Consider the following 16,451-nt stretch of genomic DNA (forward strand, 5'->3'; position numbering starts at 1 on the left):
CACAGACTGTGAGGGGGGTACTCACACAGACTGTGAGGGGGGTACTCACACAGACTGTGAGGGGGTACTCACACAGACTGTGAGGGGGGTACTCACACAGAGTGTGAGGGGTTACTCACGTAAAACGCTCGTCCTGCTCGGCGGCCATCTTCATGATAGTGAGGAAGGTGGTGTTGACCGGGACAGTGAAGGTGAGGTTGTAATTGATGGTGGCGTTGTTCCCCTTCCAGATGATGTATGTCACCTTCACCTGCAGGCCACGAAAGTGAGACAGGCTGTATCATACACTATACTGCATCACCTTCCCCCCTACCTACTGTATTTTATACACAAATGTCTGCGATTTATTGCACTTCTCACCCAGTCTTAAAATTGTTGTCATTAGCAACAAATAAATTAGTATAGATAATTTTTTGAGCATTTTCCGGTAACAACAGGAGGAAAAACTTGGCCAAAGTTGGAGATGATGTTTGAGTGTCTCACCATCTCCTTAATGGTGGTGTTGGAGAGGTCAGGTCGCGGGGGCAGGTCAGAGGGCACGGCTGGCGGCTCACTCGGCACCACAAACTCGTCCACTGGTCACAAACAAAAGATAAACGCCTCGTAAGTTTTAGACACAAATCCTTATCCTGAATTAAGAGATATTCTAAACCTCCAAGAACAAGGAGAGGTGCCACTGAGGTGCGGCTTGAGTAGTGGTGCAGTGTATATATATATATATATATATATATATATATATATATATATATATATATATATATATATATATATATGTTAATTCTTGTTAATTTTCTAACACAGAACAGCTGGGTCGTTCCCCCTAGTCATAGGTCCACCAGTAGGCCCTCTTGCTGCTGACACCCATCCAGCAACTGTACAGCCCCTTAAGCACTTCACCTGACTGATCGAGTCAATCAATCAATCAATCTTCTGAAATTTACGGGCTCACCATAGCCCGTGCTACATGGACACTACGTTCTGAGTAGCTAAATCTCAAACAACAACAACTTCTGAAATATTTTGTGACATTAAGATAAAATGTCTTCGATCCTTTCTTGATGTGTTTCTTGCTCGCTCAGTCAGGTTAAGAGCCTTTGGGTCTGGTTAGTAGCGGGATAGGTGACTGCATTATTTAATACAAGAAAATCATAAAAAAACAATGCCGAAGTGAACATTGTATACAGGCAATATACAGAACAGGAGTCTCCGTGGTACAATTGGCTGCGTTCTCGAATCACAATGCCAATTTTGCTACAAATTACCTACTATACCTACAACACCTACTACCTACTATACCTACAAATTTTATCTTGCCCGAAACGCATTGCGTAATAGTGGCTTTAGGCATTGTATGTACTAGCTCTATCTATATATCAATCCATTAATGTAACATCACTTGTATGTATATACCTTACCTGAATAAACATCTGAATCTGAATCTGAATCTGACTTAAAATTATCTGTTAGATTAAGGACCTGCCGGAAACGCTACGAGTGTTAGTCGCTTAACAAGAATGTCAAAACATCAATGCTCTGTATTCTCATATACCCAATGTACCTTCTTGTTTATACATAAATAAATAAATAGTTAAACAAATAAATAAACAATAGGAAATCCCAGATTCGAACTCTGAGCGAGACAGAAATGGTTGTACACGTTTCTTTTCAACTAATGCCCCTGTTCACCTAGCATTAAGAAAACGAATGCCCTGGCTTGGTGCCTTCTTTTGATAATTACTTGCTTAAGAAAACGAATTGTTCAGACACACCTACCTTAAATACAAAAAAAAAGGTGTAAATAACACAGAAAACGGACACAATAGCCACCAAAGAAAACGTTACTACAAGATGGGTGACTTACCTGGAGCGTCTTCATCGTCGATGGTGTCGTGGGCGACCCTCGGACACTTCCTGAGGGCGACGTCAAGTAGAGTGCGTCCGCCCAGCAGCGGCAAGACGGCGTTGGTGTCGAAGAGGCCGCCGAAGGACCCATCAGGAAGCTGGTGAGAGAGAACATACTCCTGCGCCCGCGTTGCGTTCCATGTCCCTGCCAGCTGGCTGGACATCATCGCCTGAGGGAGAGAGACGGAGAGATGAGAGAGGGAGAAAAGAAGGTGGAGAAATGGAAAATGAAGGGAAGATGGAAGGGAAGGGAGCAGTTGAAATGAGGTGAAACGTGGAAGGGAGAGAGAGAGAGAGAGGGAGGGAGGAAGTCGGAGGTAAAGGCAGGGTGAACTCGACAGCAAAGAAGGATGTTGGGTCAGGAAGATGGCCACCGTACACCAGACCCCGGGATACTACGTCAAACCCGCCGGTCAGATTCAGTGGGCATCAGGCACGCCCCTTCGCGAGGGGGTCCAGGTGAAAGAGGGAGAATGTGGGAACGCTGTAAATACTGAACCAAGACCTGAGCCTCCCGGAGACTGACGCCACACGAATACAGGTGATGTAGGAGCATACCAGGGCAGGGTATGGACCCTTGGGGCGCCCCCGTGAACCAGGATGACACTCCAGCTTCACGACCTCGCTGGAGATGTCACCGAACACACACACCGCACTACTCACACACTCCAGATTCACACCCAAGCCAGACTAGCCAACCGACATCTTATCCTCCATCGAGGCCACTGAAAATAATGGCCTTCGAGTAAATAGAGGTAAACGTGGAATTCTGAATTCATTCTGCAGTACGACACACACACAAGACGTGAGAGCCACACCCTATGCTTTGGCCACTCACAGGTGAGACACATTTCTTACCATCAAGATCAATGCCCAGGAGAAGTAGAGGAAGAAAGCGGTGGAGAAAATGGAGAGAAGGAAAGAGGGGGAGCCGAAGGAGGGAAGGAGCCGAGGGAGGGAGGGAGACGAGAGGAATGATGGAAGGTAGGGAGACTAGGGAGAAAGGTAAGTAGGGAGGTAGGGAGACTAGGGAGAAAGGTAAGTAGGAAGGTAGGGAGACTAGGGAGAAAGGTAAGTAGGGAGGTAGGGAGACTAGGGAGGAAGGTAGAGAGAGACGAGGTAAGGGACAGAGCTTCACCCTCATCACCATATTGATAAAGTCAACACGGCTCATCTGCTGGTAACACCGGCCTCGTGACGTCACTGTAAGAGCCGGAAGATGATTGGCTGCGGAAGGTAATCATTCAGACATTGTTTATACTTATTACGTCTGTGATTGGTCGAGATAATAACACACTTAGCTCGTTACGAGTTGCGGTTACCCATAATATTATATTGTATGATTAGTAGTCCTTTTTATGTGTGAATTGTTTGTACACCCAAACTACACCCCCTACACACACCTCCATACACCTCCACACACCCTACACAGACCTCCACACACCCTACACACACCTCCACACACCTCCACACACCCTACACAGACCTCCACACACCCTACACACACCTCCACACACCTCCACACACCCTACACAGACCTCCACACACCCTACACACACCTCCACACACCTCCACACACCCTACACACACCTCCACACACCTCCACACACCCTACACACACCTCCACACACCCTACACACCCTACACACACCTCCACACACCCTACACACACCTCCACACACCCTACACACCCTACACACACCTCCACACACCCTACACACACCTCCACACACCCTACACACACCTCCACACACCCTACACACACCTCCATACACCTCCACACACCCTACACACACCTCCACACACCCTACACACACCTCCACACACCTTACACACACCTCCATACACCCCCCCACACACCCTACACACACCTCCACACACCCTACACACACCTCCATACACCTCCACACACCCTACACACACCTCCACACACCTCCACACACCCTACACACACCTCCACACACCTCCATACACCTCCACACACCCTACACACACCTCCACACACCTCCACACACCCTACACACACCTCCACACACCTCCACACACCTCCACACACCCTACACACACCTCCACACACCTCCATACACCTCCACACACCCTACACACACCTCCACACACCTCCACACACCCTACACACACCCCCACACACCTCCACACACCCTACACACACCTCCACACACCCTACACACACCTCCATACACCTCCACACACCCTACACACACCCCCACACACCTCCACACACCCTACACACACCTCCACACACCCTACACACACCTCCACACACCCTACACACACCTCCACACACCCTACACACACCTCCACACACCCTACACACACCTCCACACACCCTACACACACCTCCACACACCTCCATACACCTCCACACACCCTACACACACCTCCACACACCTCCACACACCCTACACACACCTCCACACACCCTACACACACCTCCATACACCTCCACACACCCTACACACACCTCCACACACCTCCACACACCCTACACACACCCCCACACACCTCCACACACCCTACACACACCTCCACACACCCTACACACACCTCCATAAACCCCACACACACCCTACACACACCTCCATACACCTCCACACACCCTACACACACCTCCACACACCTCCACACACCCTACACAGACCTCCACACACCCTACACACACCTCCATACACCCCACACACACCCTACACACACCCCCACACACCTCCACACACCCTACACAAACCTCCACACACCCTACACACACCTCCATACACCCCACACACACCCTACACACACCTCCACACACCCTACACACACCTCCATAAACCCCACACACACCCTACACACACCTCCATACACCCCACACACACCCTACACACACCCCCACACACCTCCACACACCCTACACACACCTCCACACACCCTACACACACCTCCATACACCCCACACACACCCTACACACACCTCCACACACCCTACACACACCTCCATAAACCCCACACACACCCTACACACACCTCCACACACCCTACACACACCTCCATACACCCCACACACACCCTACACACACCTCCACACACCCTACACACACCTCCATAAACCCCACACACACCCTACACACACCTCCATACACCCCACACACACCCTACACACACCCCCACACACCTCCACACACCCTACACACACTCATTCACACTCACACTCACTCTTTCTGTCTTCCAAATTCTCAACAGCTTTGAAGAGTCCAAGAACTCTCCACCATGAAATATTATCCGGTAATTAAACTCTGACCATTTTTTTGTTCTTTTATTGTGTTTTTATGCTCTAATGCTCTCTCTCTCTCTCTCTCTCTCTCTCTCTCTCTCTCTCTCTCTCTCTCTCTCTCTCTCTCTCTCTCTCTCTCTCTCTCTCTCTCTGAATGGTGATATTCGACTTTCAACCTATATGCCTCGACTTTCAGCTTGGGATCTACAACAGGCGACTTGATCTGAACGGCTCGTGAGGTAGAGAGAGACGAGAGCAGTGGAGGATGTGACTGAAGGAACTAACCTGGAGGGCCAGAGCAGTGGAGTGGAGGTTGTCGTTGAAGGAGCCGTCTTGGGCCTGGTGACGGAGGAGGCTGTGTAAGGCCTGGACGATGTAGTGCTGGAGGTCGTGGCGCCTCTGGTGCTGCGCGCAGTGGAGGGCCAAGATCACCACCGACAGTGTGTCTGTAAGGTCCAGGAGCCTCTCTAAGTCACTCACACACACTCACAGTAATATTATGCGAGAGAGAGAGAGAGAGAGAGAGAGAGAGAGAGAGAGAGAGAGAGACAGACAGACAGAGAGTATTTCTGACAAAATAAACTCAGGTAAACGAGCAACGTATATTAAATATATATATGTCGTACCTAGTAGCCAGAACTCACTTCTCAGCCTACTATGCGAGGCCCGATTTGCCTAATAAGCCAAGTTTTACTGAATTAATATAGTTTCTCTAATTTTTTTTCTTATGAAATGATAAAGCTACCCATTTCATTATGTATGAGGTCAATTTTTTTTATTGGAGTTAAAATTAACGTAGATATATGACCGAACCTAACCAACCCTACCTAACCTAACCTAACCTATGTTTATAGGTTAGGTTAGGTTAGGTAGCCGAAAACGTTAGGTTTGGTTAGGTTAGGTAGGTTAGGTTGTCGAAAAAAACATTAATTCATGAAAACTAGGCTTATTAGGCAAATCGGGCCTTGCATAGTAGGCTGAGAAGTGAGTTCTGGCTACTAGGTACGACATATATATATATATATATATATATATATATATATATATATATATATATATATATATATATATATATATATATATATATATATATATATATTTGTAAACAATTGCCAACGTTTAGACAAGCTTGGAAACGACATTTAATTTATTTATTTTACAAGGTAAAGATATATATTTTTAAATTTTTGTTTACCTCAGTCCATGTGAAAGTTTGGAGCCAGCAATTGATATCTTATTGAGGTGATTTTTAACTGATGTAGACTTTATTTAAATTTAGGCTTTTTGTTCATATTGCTTTCCCTTTGTGCCATTAATTGATTTCTCAAACACCTGTTTGTTGCGAGTGCGTGCACAAAGTGGGTGTTTGGGAGGGGGGGGGGGACTAATGATCGCTGATGGAAAAATGTTCTTGAGAAAGATACAAGGTGATCCTGCTTGTGGCTGAGCGTCTTGAGTCATAACAGACGTCTTCTAGCTGTCCTTAGAGTTGGGTTACGTTAGTGAATATTAAAAAGTTGTCTTTGTACAGAAACACGTTGATCTTGTACAGAAAACGTTGATCTTGTACAGAAAACGTTGATCTTGTACAGAAAACGTTGATCTTGTACAGAAAACGTTGATCTTGTACAGAAAACGTTGATCTTGTACAGAAAACGTTCATTTTGTACAGAAAACGTTGACCTTGTACAGAAAACGTTGATCTTGTACAGAAAAACGTTGATCTTGTACAGAAAACGTTGATTTTGTACAGAAAACGTTGATCTTGTACAGAAAACGATGATAACAAAACCATAATTTAGTTTTCTGGTGTTGAAGATTACGAAAGAACATCTTCCAGCTAGATATCCTTACCTTTCTTGCAAGATATCTTGAGGTTATCTTGAGATGATTTCGGGGCCTAGCATCCCCGCGGCCCGGTCCTCGACCAGGCCTCCTTTTGGTTACACACACACCCCTAGGAAGTAGCCCGAAGCAGCTGTCTAACTCCCAGGTACCTACTTACTGCTAGGTGAACAGGTCCATCATGGGTGAAAGAAACTCTGCCCATTTGCTTCCTACTCCACCGGGGATCGAACCCGGAACCTCAGGACTACGAATCCTGAGCGCTATCCACTCAGCCGTCAGGCTACATCACAGTTCTCGTGTGCCTTGGAACTGAGGCATGACTTCTCATCTCTCTAGTTATTAAAACATATGAGAAACGCATCTTGTTTTTATGCCAACGTCAAAGCTTTAATACGGTTCTTGAAGATGGATGACAAGATTTTGTCTTTCTTGACCCTGGAATTACATCATAGCGAAGTAAAGACACGAATCTTTTCTTGGTTGATAGTTTCCGATTTATTGGTGGACTTGGATCTTAAGATGTGTCGTCTGGCGTTGACAAGATTCTACAGGAATTTGTAATATATTCTTCAATATGATTATAGGTTTTCCATCCGTCTCTGACACACACACACACACACACGCTTGGCTCTTGGCGTGTGTCGGGAGATGGCTCTTGTAGCTGTTCTTGCTAAGTCTAAGATGAAGATTTGGTCTATACTTACGGTGAGGAATGTTCGGGTCTCTGAGAACTTTCATATTACTGCCGAACCATTCAATGTAGTCATGATTAAGTGGAGAGGAAAGTGCTAGTGAGTTGAGAGAAGTGCTAACGAGTTGAGAGAACCACTAAAGAGTTGAGAGAAGTGCTAACGAGTTGAGAGAACCACTAACGAGTTGAGAGAAGTAACTATCGAGCTGAGAGAACCACTAACGAGCTGAGAGAACCACTAACGAGTTGAGAGAACCACTAACGAGCTGAGAGAACCACTAACGAGCTGAGAGAACCACTAACGAGTTGAGAGAACCACTAACGAGTTGAGAGAACCACTAACGAGCTGAGAGAACCACTAACGAGTTGAAAGAACCACTAACGAGCTGAGAGAAGTATACCATGCACACTTTCACCTCCTAACAATTCTCAACATTTTAAAACATGAAATATAAACTTAAAGTAAATGTTCAAGACAAATTGCATCAAATAACATTTGGAGTGGTAATTACTCAACTATTCAGGTCCAGGCCAATTAAATCTCTAATTGGAATTCTTTGATAATAACCACGTTGTCCAAACTAACTCGTTACGAACAACGCGGATGTAAAAAGTAATAGAATTTGCAACTGGGAAAAAGTCAGAAAGATGTTTTATGAACATTATAGATGTATAATGACTGTGTATGGGTCTAGTATGAACATTATAGATGTATAATGACTGTGTATGAGTCTAGTATGAATATTATAGCTGTATAATGACTGTGTATGGATGTTGTATGAACATTATGGATGTATAATGACTGTGTATGAGTGTAGTATGAACATTATAGATGTATAATGACTGTGTATGGGGTGTAGTATGAATATTATAGCTGTATAATGACTGTGTATGGGTCTAGTATGAATATTATAGCTGTATAATGAATGTGTATGGGTGTAGTATGAACATTATAGATGTATAATGACTGTGTATGGGTCTAGTATGAACATTATAGATGTATAATGACTGTGTATGGGTCTAGTATGAACATTATAGCTGTATAATGACTGTGTATGGGTCTAGTATGAACATTATAGCTGTATAATGACTGTGTATGGGTGTAGAATGAACATTATAGATGTATAATGACTGTGTATGGGGTGTAGTATGGACACACAGTCTCTTACCGATGGAGTGTATCTTGCTTTGGTCAGTAGTCATGTCAACGAGGCGTCGAACTCGGGACTTGCGGACGTGGTGGCCCGCGGTGCAGGTGGCCAGCTGCGCGAAGGCCACTTCGAAGTCCACTTCGCCCTCCTGGTGGCCCAACATGGCTGCCGAAGAGGACACAGATGGGACGGAGGTTTGTCCTTAGACTAAGGGAGGCATTTGTTGGTGTGGCTGAGCATGGAGGAGTTAGTAGTGGAGGCAGCAGTGTGTGTGTGTGTGAGAGGCATGGAGGAAGAGGAGAGGTGTGCGGAAGGGAGGGAGAGAGAGAGGGAGGGAAGGAAGAGAGGGGTGAGAGAGAATGGAAGGAAAGGTATACAGTTGGATTATTCTTAGGTATGGGGGGGGGGAAGGGAGAAAATGGGAAGGGGGGTTAAGAATCTAGTTTATTTACTTTTTGCTGTTTCAGTATACGCACGCAAGCACGCACATACGCACGCAAGCACGTACGCACGCAAGCACACACGCACACACACACACCTATATGCACATTTATCTCGTAGAACTGAAAATATTTCCCCTATAGACCTGCAGATATTTGTCCCAGGGACCTGCAGATATTTCCCCCAGGGACCTGCAGATATTTCCCCCAGGGACCTGCAGATATTTCCCCCAGGGACCTGCAGATATTTGTCCCAGGGACCTGCAGATATTTCCCTCAGGGACCTGCAGATATTTGTCCCAGGGACCTGCAGATACTTCCCCCAGAGACCTGCAGATATTTGTCCCAGGGACCTGCAGATATTTCCCTTAGGGACCTGCAGATATTTGCCCCAGGGACCTGCAGATATTTGCCCCAGGGACCTGCAGATGTTTGCCCCAGGGACCTGCAGATATTTGCCCCAGGGACCTGCAGATATTTCCCCCAGGGACCTGCAGATATTTGCCCCAGGGACCTGCAGATATTTCCCCCAGGGACCTGCAGATATTTGCCCCAGGGGAGCTGGAAATACGTCCCTGGAGAGAGAGTGTTCAGGGGAGGGCGGTGGTAATCCTCCAGTACAGAAAAACAGAGAAATCCCAACATTTTTGTCTGTGAGCTCAGTGAGGGCAGGTCTTTGTCTCTGTCTTTGTCTGTGAGCTCAGTGAGGGGCAGGTCTTTGTCTCTGTTTTTGTCTGTGAGCTCAGTGAGGGCAAGTCTTTGTCTCTGTCTTTGTCTGTGAGCTCAGTGAGGGCAGGTCTTTGTCTCTGTCTTTGTCTGTGAGCTCAGTGAGGGGCAGGTCTTTGTCTCTGTCTTTGTCTGTGAGCTCAGTGAGGGCAGGTCTTTGTCTCTGTCTTTGTCTGTGAGCTCAGTGAGGGCAAGTCTTTGTCTCTGTTTTTGTCTGCCCCTCACCCACCATATGGACACTACCAGCCTCCACCTCCTACCTGACCTCAGCTCACTGAGTAGTAGTAGTAGTAGTAGTAGTAGTAGTAGTAGTAGTAGTAGTAGTAGTAGTAGTAGTATTAGTAGTAGTAATGGTAGTCCTGGTAGCCCATTCACTGATATTATGAGGACCAGTAAAGCGTGAGAGAAGGGAGTGAGGACTAGGAGGAGGATATTTGGAGTCCATAGTGAGGACTAGGAGGAGGATATTTGGAGTCCATAGTGAGGACTAGGAGGAGGATATTTGGAGCCCATAGTGAGGACTAGGAGGAATAAGAGCCTAGGTGGAGACTGCCAAGGCTGAAGTTTAGTACGGTTTTGTCCTCCTATATCAACGCAAGCATGACAAACTGAGGGTCCCTCCCAAGGGCCATATGGGCCACATTTGTGTTGTCATGAGGGCCACACACCGTAACTAATTGAAGTCATTTAATAACAATTATGGCAGCATATTTGTATTACTTAAAGTTAGACACATACAATGTGTATACGAATGGTTTAGCGGCTCGATACATTCATGACTGTAAAGTAATGAAGTAGTTTAAACGAAGGGAAAAATACAATGAAATTGCAAACTGCAACATAGATTTCTATGCAACAAATACATTGTGCACAAATTACAACAGTTCAAAATGAACATTTATTTACGACCATTCAATCACTTTTAGTGTTTTGTCCTGAGGCTTCACACCTCTGTTGTAATCTATTAAAAGGTGATAGTTTACATTATACAAAGTGGTGATGCTCTTATGGCTGGTCGGGGCTCCAAAGGTGCTCCACGCCACCTGTAGATCACACCAAAGGTGCAGAGGGGAGGGGTAGGTGAGTGAGGATTACCTCTTACCTATAAGGGTGAAGCCCCTCCCCCCATAGGTAAGAGATAAGTGGGGTGAAAGGGGATGTTAATAGGTTAGGGGGGGGGGGAATAGATGAGTTCAATTGAGGAAGGGGTTAGATGAAGGGGGGAAGGGGTCCAGGAGGGGTGGGGGGGAGAAAGAGAGCTGAACGACGAAGATACACTAACAAAACTCAACCAGAGAACGAGAAAGACTATGCCGAAGATACATGATTACGACATCCAAGATACTTGCATTAGCAAGGTCGACACGGAAATTGTTCTTTAAAGGTGGGAATCGGAGAGAGATACTGACTTGGACGCCGACGACACCTAAATGAGCATTGGGAAATATTACAGAGAAGCTGACATGAACTTAGTCGTGACTAGAGCTCAATCAGGAACGAGGTGGAAGAGCCACAGGTCCTACATAGATCCGTATGTAGCCATATGTACTCCATATAGACTACCACAGAGCACCTTAGACTACCACAGACCGCTTAACGGTGAATGCCAGTTGAGAAAGACGCTTGAAATTCACGGAGTGAAACTTACTCACACACACACACACACACACACACACACACACACACACACACACACACACACACACACACACACACACACACACACACACACACACACACACATATACACACACACATACACAGGACCAAAGTGCCAAAGCTCAACCCCCGCAAGCACAATTAGGTGAGTACACACACACACACACACACACACACACACACACACACACACACACACACACACACACACACACACACACACACACACACACAGAACTTGAATACCTGCGATCAAAAAGTGATATGATTGCTTTCAAATTGCTTTTCATATGCGTTGATGGATGTGTATCAAGTGCTACACTACAGAGAGAGAGAGAGAGAGAGAGAGAGAGAGAGAGAGAGAGAGAGAGAGAGAGAGAGAGAGAGAGAGAGAGAGAGAGAGAGAGAGAGAGAGAGAGAGAGTGTGAGAGAGAGAGAGTGAGAGAAAAAGAGAGTGAGAGAGCGTGTGCGCGCGCGCGTACATCAGAAGGGGTGCGGTCATAGGTTCATTACCATCTTCCTGATTGGCCACATGCCAGCTGGTAATAAGCCAATCACCAACCAGGATCTTCCCGTGCCCCAAAAACCATGCTTTGAATATTAAACAAGACATCAAAGCATTAAAATAGTACATAATAATGATGATGATGATAATGATATAATGACGGCTGTAGTAGGGGGCCGGTGAAGGAGCCAGCATTATATATTTCCAGAGATTCCAGTCCTCATATATTTCATGAAAATTCCGGATTCCAGGGAGAGAGAGAAAGAGTATTTTCCGCGCCATCTTCTCCCATTAATATTAGCAATTCTCACATGAGATTGGAATAGACATTATTTCAAAATTATTCTCAGACATAAATATAACCCTAACCCCCCTCTCTCCCCCTCTGGGGAAGGGGGGAAGGGGGGAGGGGGGACTAACCAAGACATGGGGTTCGGAATTTCTATCAATTATGATCTTAAAACACACACAAAACAATGTCTAGTTCATGTACTCTGTCTATGTCTGTCTGTTTCTGTCTCTCTGTCTCTGTCTCTGTCTCTCTCTCTTTTTCTCGTCTTTGCCCAATCCCTTAGGGTGGACGGTTTAATCCCCGACCGTCCAAGTGGTTGGGCACCATTCCTCCTCCCCCCCCCCCCCCCCCGTCCCATCCCAATTTCTTATCCTGATCCCTTCCTATTGCGATATAGTTGTAAGGGCTTGCCGCTTCTTCTGATAGTTCCCTTCCCTTTCTCTTCTCTCTCTCTCTCTCTCTCTCTCTCTCTCTCTCTCTCTCTCTCTCTCTCTCTCTCTCTCTCTCTCTCTCTCTCTCTCTCTCTCTCTCTCTCTCTTGTAACAAGACTGCGTGACCAAAATTTCTTTCCCTTCAGATAACGAGATTTTCAACAGCAATTTACACGTTGCGAAAAGTGATGGTGGTGGTGGTGGGTGGTGGATGGTGGTAGAGGGGGTGTGGGTGGGTGGTGGTAGAGGGGGTGTGGGTGGGTGGTGGTAGAGGGGGTGTGGGTGGGTGGTGGTAGAGGGGGTGTGGGTGGGTGGTGGTAGAGGGGGTGTGGGTGGTGGTGGTGGAGATGTGAGTGGTGGTAGAGGAATGTGGGTGGTTGTGTTGGTACAATATAGTGGTGATTGGTGTGGTCGAGTTAGTGTGGTGGCAGAAAGACAGGTTTATAAGCAACAATCAATCACAAACAAGGGTGAAATACGGGCAAACAAGGCTGTAGGGAACAAACAACGTTATGAAAATAAAACGATTCAATTATGAACCGCAAACACAAACAAATTCACAAACAAGAAATACTTAAACTCTCATAAAACACAATAAAAACACTCTTAGGTCCCACGAAACACTGTGATTTAGAGTAATAAAGAGTGTGTGTGTGCAGGAAGCAACAGCCAGACTCACCAACGAGGTCCTTGGAGTAGAAAGCTCTTGGGTCCCGGCACAGTGCCACCAACGCCATTACGTTGACTGCAAGATGACCTGTGGTCAGAGGCAGCTCCCGATGCCTGTAGAGAGGTCACACACACACATCAGATGCTGGTAAAATGGCGTCCAGGTCACATGAGGTCACATCTTTGACAAAGGGACGCATGGAATAGGTCACATCTTAGACAAAGGGACACATGGAATAGGTCACATCTTAGACAAAGGGTCGCATGGAATAGGTCACATCTTAGACAAAGGGACACATGGAATAGGTCACATCTTAGACTAAGGGTCGCATGGAATAGGTCACATCTTAGACAAAGGGACGCATGGAATAGGTGACATCTTAGACAAAGGGTCGCATGGAATAGGTCACATCTTAGACAAAGGGTCGCATGGAATAGGTCACATCTTAGACAAAGGGTCGAATGGAATAGGTCACATCTTAGACAAAGGGACGCATGGAATAGGTGACATCTTAGACAAAGGGTCGCATGGAATAGGTGACATCTTAGACAAAGGGTCGCATGGAATAGGTCACATCTTAGACAAAGGGTCGCATGGAATAGGTCACATCTTAGACAAAGGGTCGAATGGAATAGATACTGGTCACAGGTTATATAAATCACTGACACTAGGGATAACTGGTCAGTCTCTCACTCTATCCCCTCTATCCTCCTATCCCCCCCCCCCCAACCCCACCTCCCATCCCCCCCCCCTCCCCTCACTCACTTCCACAGCCTAAGGACCAGTTCCAGCTCCAGTTGCTTGGTGACCAGCTGAGCCTCCAGGTTGTCTGGAGCGAACCAGGTAGCGTTGGCTAGTCTGAGGGCCAGGACGGTGTGGGCCGTGTCGGTGGCCCACCCCCAGTCTGGCCGGCGCTGGCCCACCACCCACGCCACGGCCCGCCCGGCCGCCGGCAGGGCCAGAACCGGTCGCTCGTCCATCGGGCGAGCTGCGTCCTCCTCCACACCGGACTCTGACGACAAAAATATATATTAGGAAAAAAAACCCTAAACAATATACTGTAAAATACTCCCACTATACTCCCAATACTCAAATAAAATAAATAAAAATCAATAAAATCCACTCCCCGAAATTAGCACAACCACTAATGTTTAAGAGATATCTAAATACTTCACTTAAAATGATGCAAAACCAGAAATCTTCGGCAAATATCACAAGTTTGCGTACTGTAGGTGGTCCGTGAGGTCTAGTTCCTGGACCCATTATGTGTCTATACTGTCGTCCTCCTCCTCCACATAATGGGACTCGGGCCAGTAATAAAGTAAACTAGAAATATGACTGATACTCCACCTCCTCTTCTCGAGTGTGTGTGTGTGATTTGTGGGAGGTCACGCCCTTAGAGGCCTTCAGAGGCCCTCAGAGGCCCTTAGAGGCTCTCAGAGGCTCTCGTGGCCTTCAGAGGCCCTCAGAGGTCCTTAGAAGTCATTAGAGGCCCCTCAGAGGTCCTTTGAAGTCCTCAGAGGCCCCTCAGAGGTCCTTAGAAGTCCTCAGAGGCTCTCAGAGGCCCTCAGTGTCCCTCAGTGTCCCTTGTAATTGAGGTACATCTTGCTAGAAATTGGAGTTCCTAGCAGTGCCTCTTGCTGCATTTGGAATTCTACCTGTAGGCCTACTAGTACCTGTTTTAGCATAGTATTAGTACTGGTACTAGCACTTCATATGTACTGGTGCCGGAACTAATTCAGTACTGTATTAGTATTGTATTAGCATCGATATCTCTTATGTGACTTTTTCAGTGAAAGTAGTAGATGCTGTATTTCTCTCAGATCAGTGTGTGTCGACCGTCATAACAGCTGGTGTTCTTAGCAGTGTGTGTCGACCATCATAACAGCTGGTGTTCTTAGCAGTGTGTGTCGACCGTCATAACAGCTGGTGTTCTTAACAGTGTGTGTCGACCGTCATAACAGCTGGAGTTCCTAACAGTGTGTGTCGACCGTCATAACAGCTGGTGTTCTTAGCAGTGTGTGTCGACCATCATAACAGCTGGTGTTCTTAACAGTGTGTGTCGACCGTCATAACAGCTGGTGTTCCTAACAGTGTGTGTCGACCGTCATAACAGCTGGTGTTCTTAGCAGTGTGTGTCGACCGTCATAACAGCTGGTGTTCTTAACAGTGTGTGTCGACCGTCATAACAGCTGGTGTTCTTAACAGTGTGTGTCGACCGTCATAACAGCTGGTGTTCTTAACAGTGTGTGTCGACCGTCATAACAGCTGGTGTTCTTAGCAGTGTGTGTCGACCATCATAACAGCTGGTGTTCTTAACAGTGTGTGTCGACCGTCATAACAGCTGGTGTTCTTAACAGTGTGTGTCGACCGTCATAACAGCTGGTGTTCTTAACAGTGTGTGTCGACCGTCATAACAGCTGGTGTTCTTAACAGTGTGTGTCGACCGTCATAACAGCTGGTGTTCTTAACAGTGTGTGTCGACCGTCATAACAGCTGGTGTTCTTAACAGTGTGTGTCGACCGTCATAACAGCTGGTGTTCTTAACAGTGTGTGTCGACCGTCATAACAGCTGGTGTTCTTAACAGTGTGTGTCGACCGTCATAACAGCTGGTGTTCTTAGCAGTGTGTGTCGACCATCATAACAGCTGGTGTTCTTAGCAGTGTGTGTCGACCATCATAACAGCTGGTGTTCTTAGCAGTGTGTGTCGACCATCATAACAGCTGGTGTTCTTAACAGTGTGTGTCGACCGTCATAACAGCTGGTGTTCTTAACAGTGTGTGTCGACCATCATAACAGCTGGTGTTCTTAACAGTGTGTGTCGACCATCATAACAGCTGGTGTTCTTAACAGTGTGTGTCGACCATCAT

The 16,451-nt window shown here is 46.5% G+C and overlaps 1 protein-coding gene across 1 annotated transcript in view; it reads right to left on the reverse strand.

Annotated features, from left to right (window-relative positions):
- LOC123751494 (uncharacterized protein CG3556) overlaps positions 1–16,451 on the reverse strand; it is a 98,362-nt gene that overhangs the window by 2,903 nt on the left and 79,008 nt on the right. The window contains exons 3-9 of the mRNA XM_069301337.1: positions 14,346–14,592; positions 13,590–13,693; positions 8,876–9,022; positions 5,453–5,613; positions 1,862–2,072; positions 484–575; positions 120–250 (exon numbers count right to left, since the gene is read on the reverse strand). Coding sequence (XP_069157438.1) covers positions 120–250; positions 484–575; positions 1,862–2,072; positions 5,453–5,613; positions 8,876–9,022; positions 13,590–13,693; positions 14,346–14,592 — 1,093 coding nt within the window. The remainder of the gene's footprint in view (positions 1–119; positions 251–483; positions 576–1,861; positions 2,073–5,452; positions 5,614–8,875; positions 9,023–13,589; positions 13,694–14,345; positions 14,593–16,451) is intronic.

This window comes from Procambarus clarkii, chromosome 45 (assembly GCF_040958095.1).
Source record: "Procambarus clarkii isolate CNS0578487 chromosome 45, FALCON_Pclarkii_2.0, whole genome shotgun sequence".
Taxonomy (NCBI): Eukaryota; Metazoa; Arthropoda; class Malacostraca; order Decapoda; family Cambaridae; genus Procambarus; species Procambarus clarkii.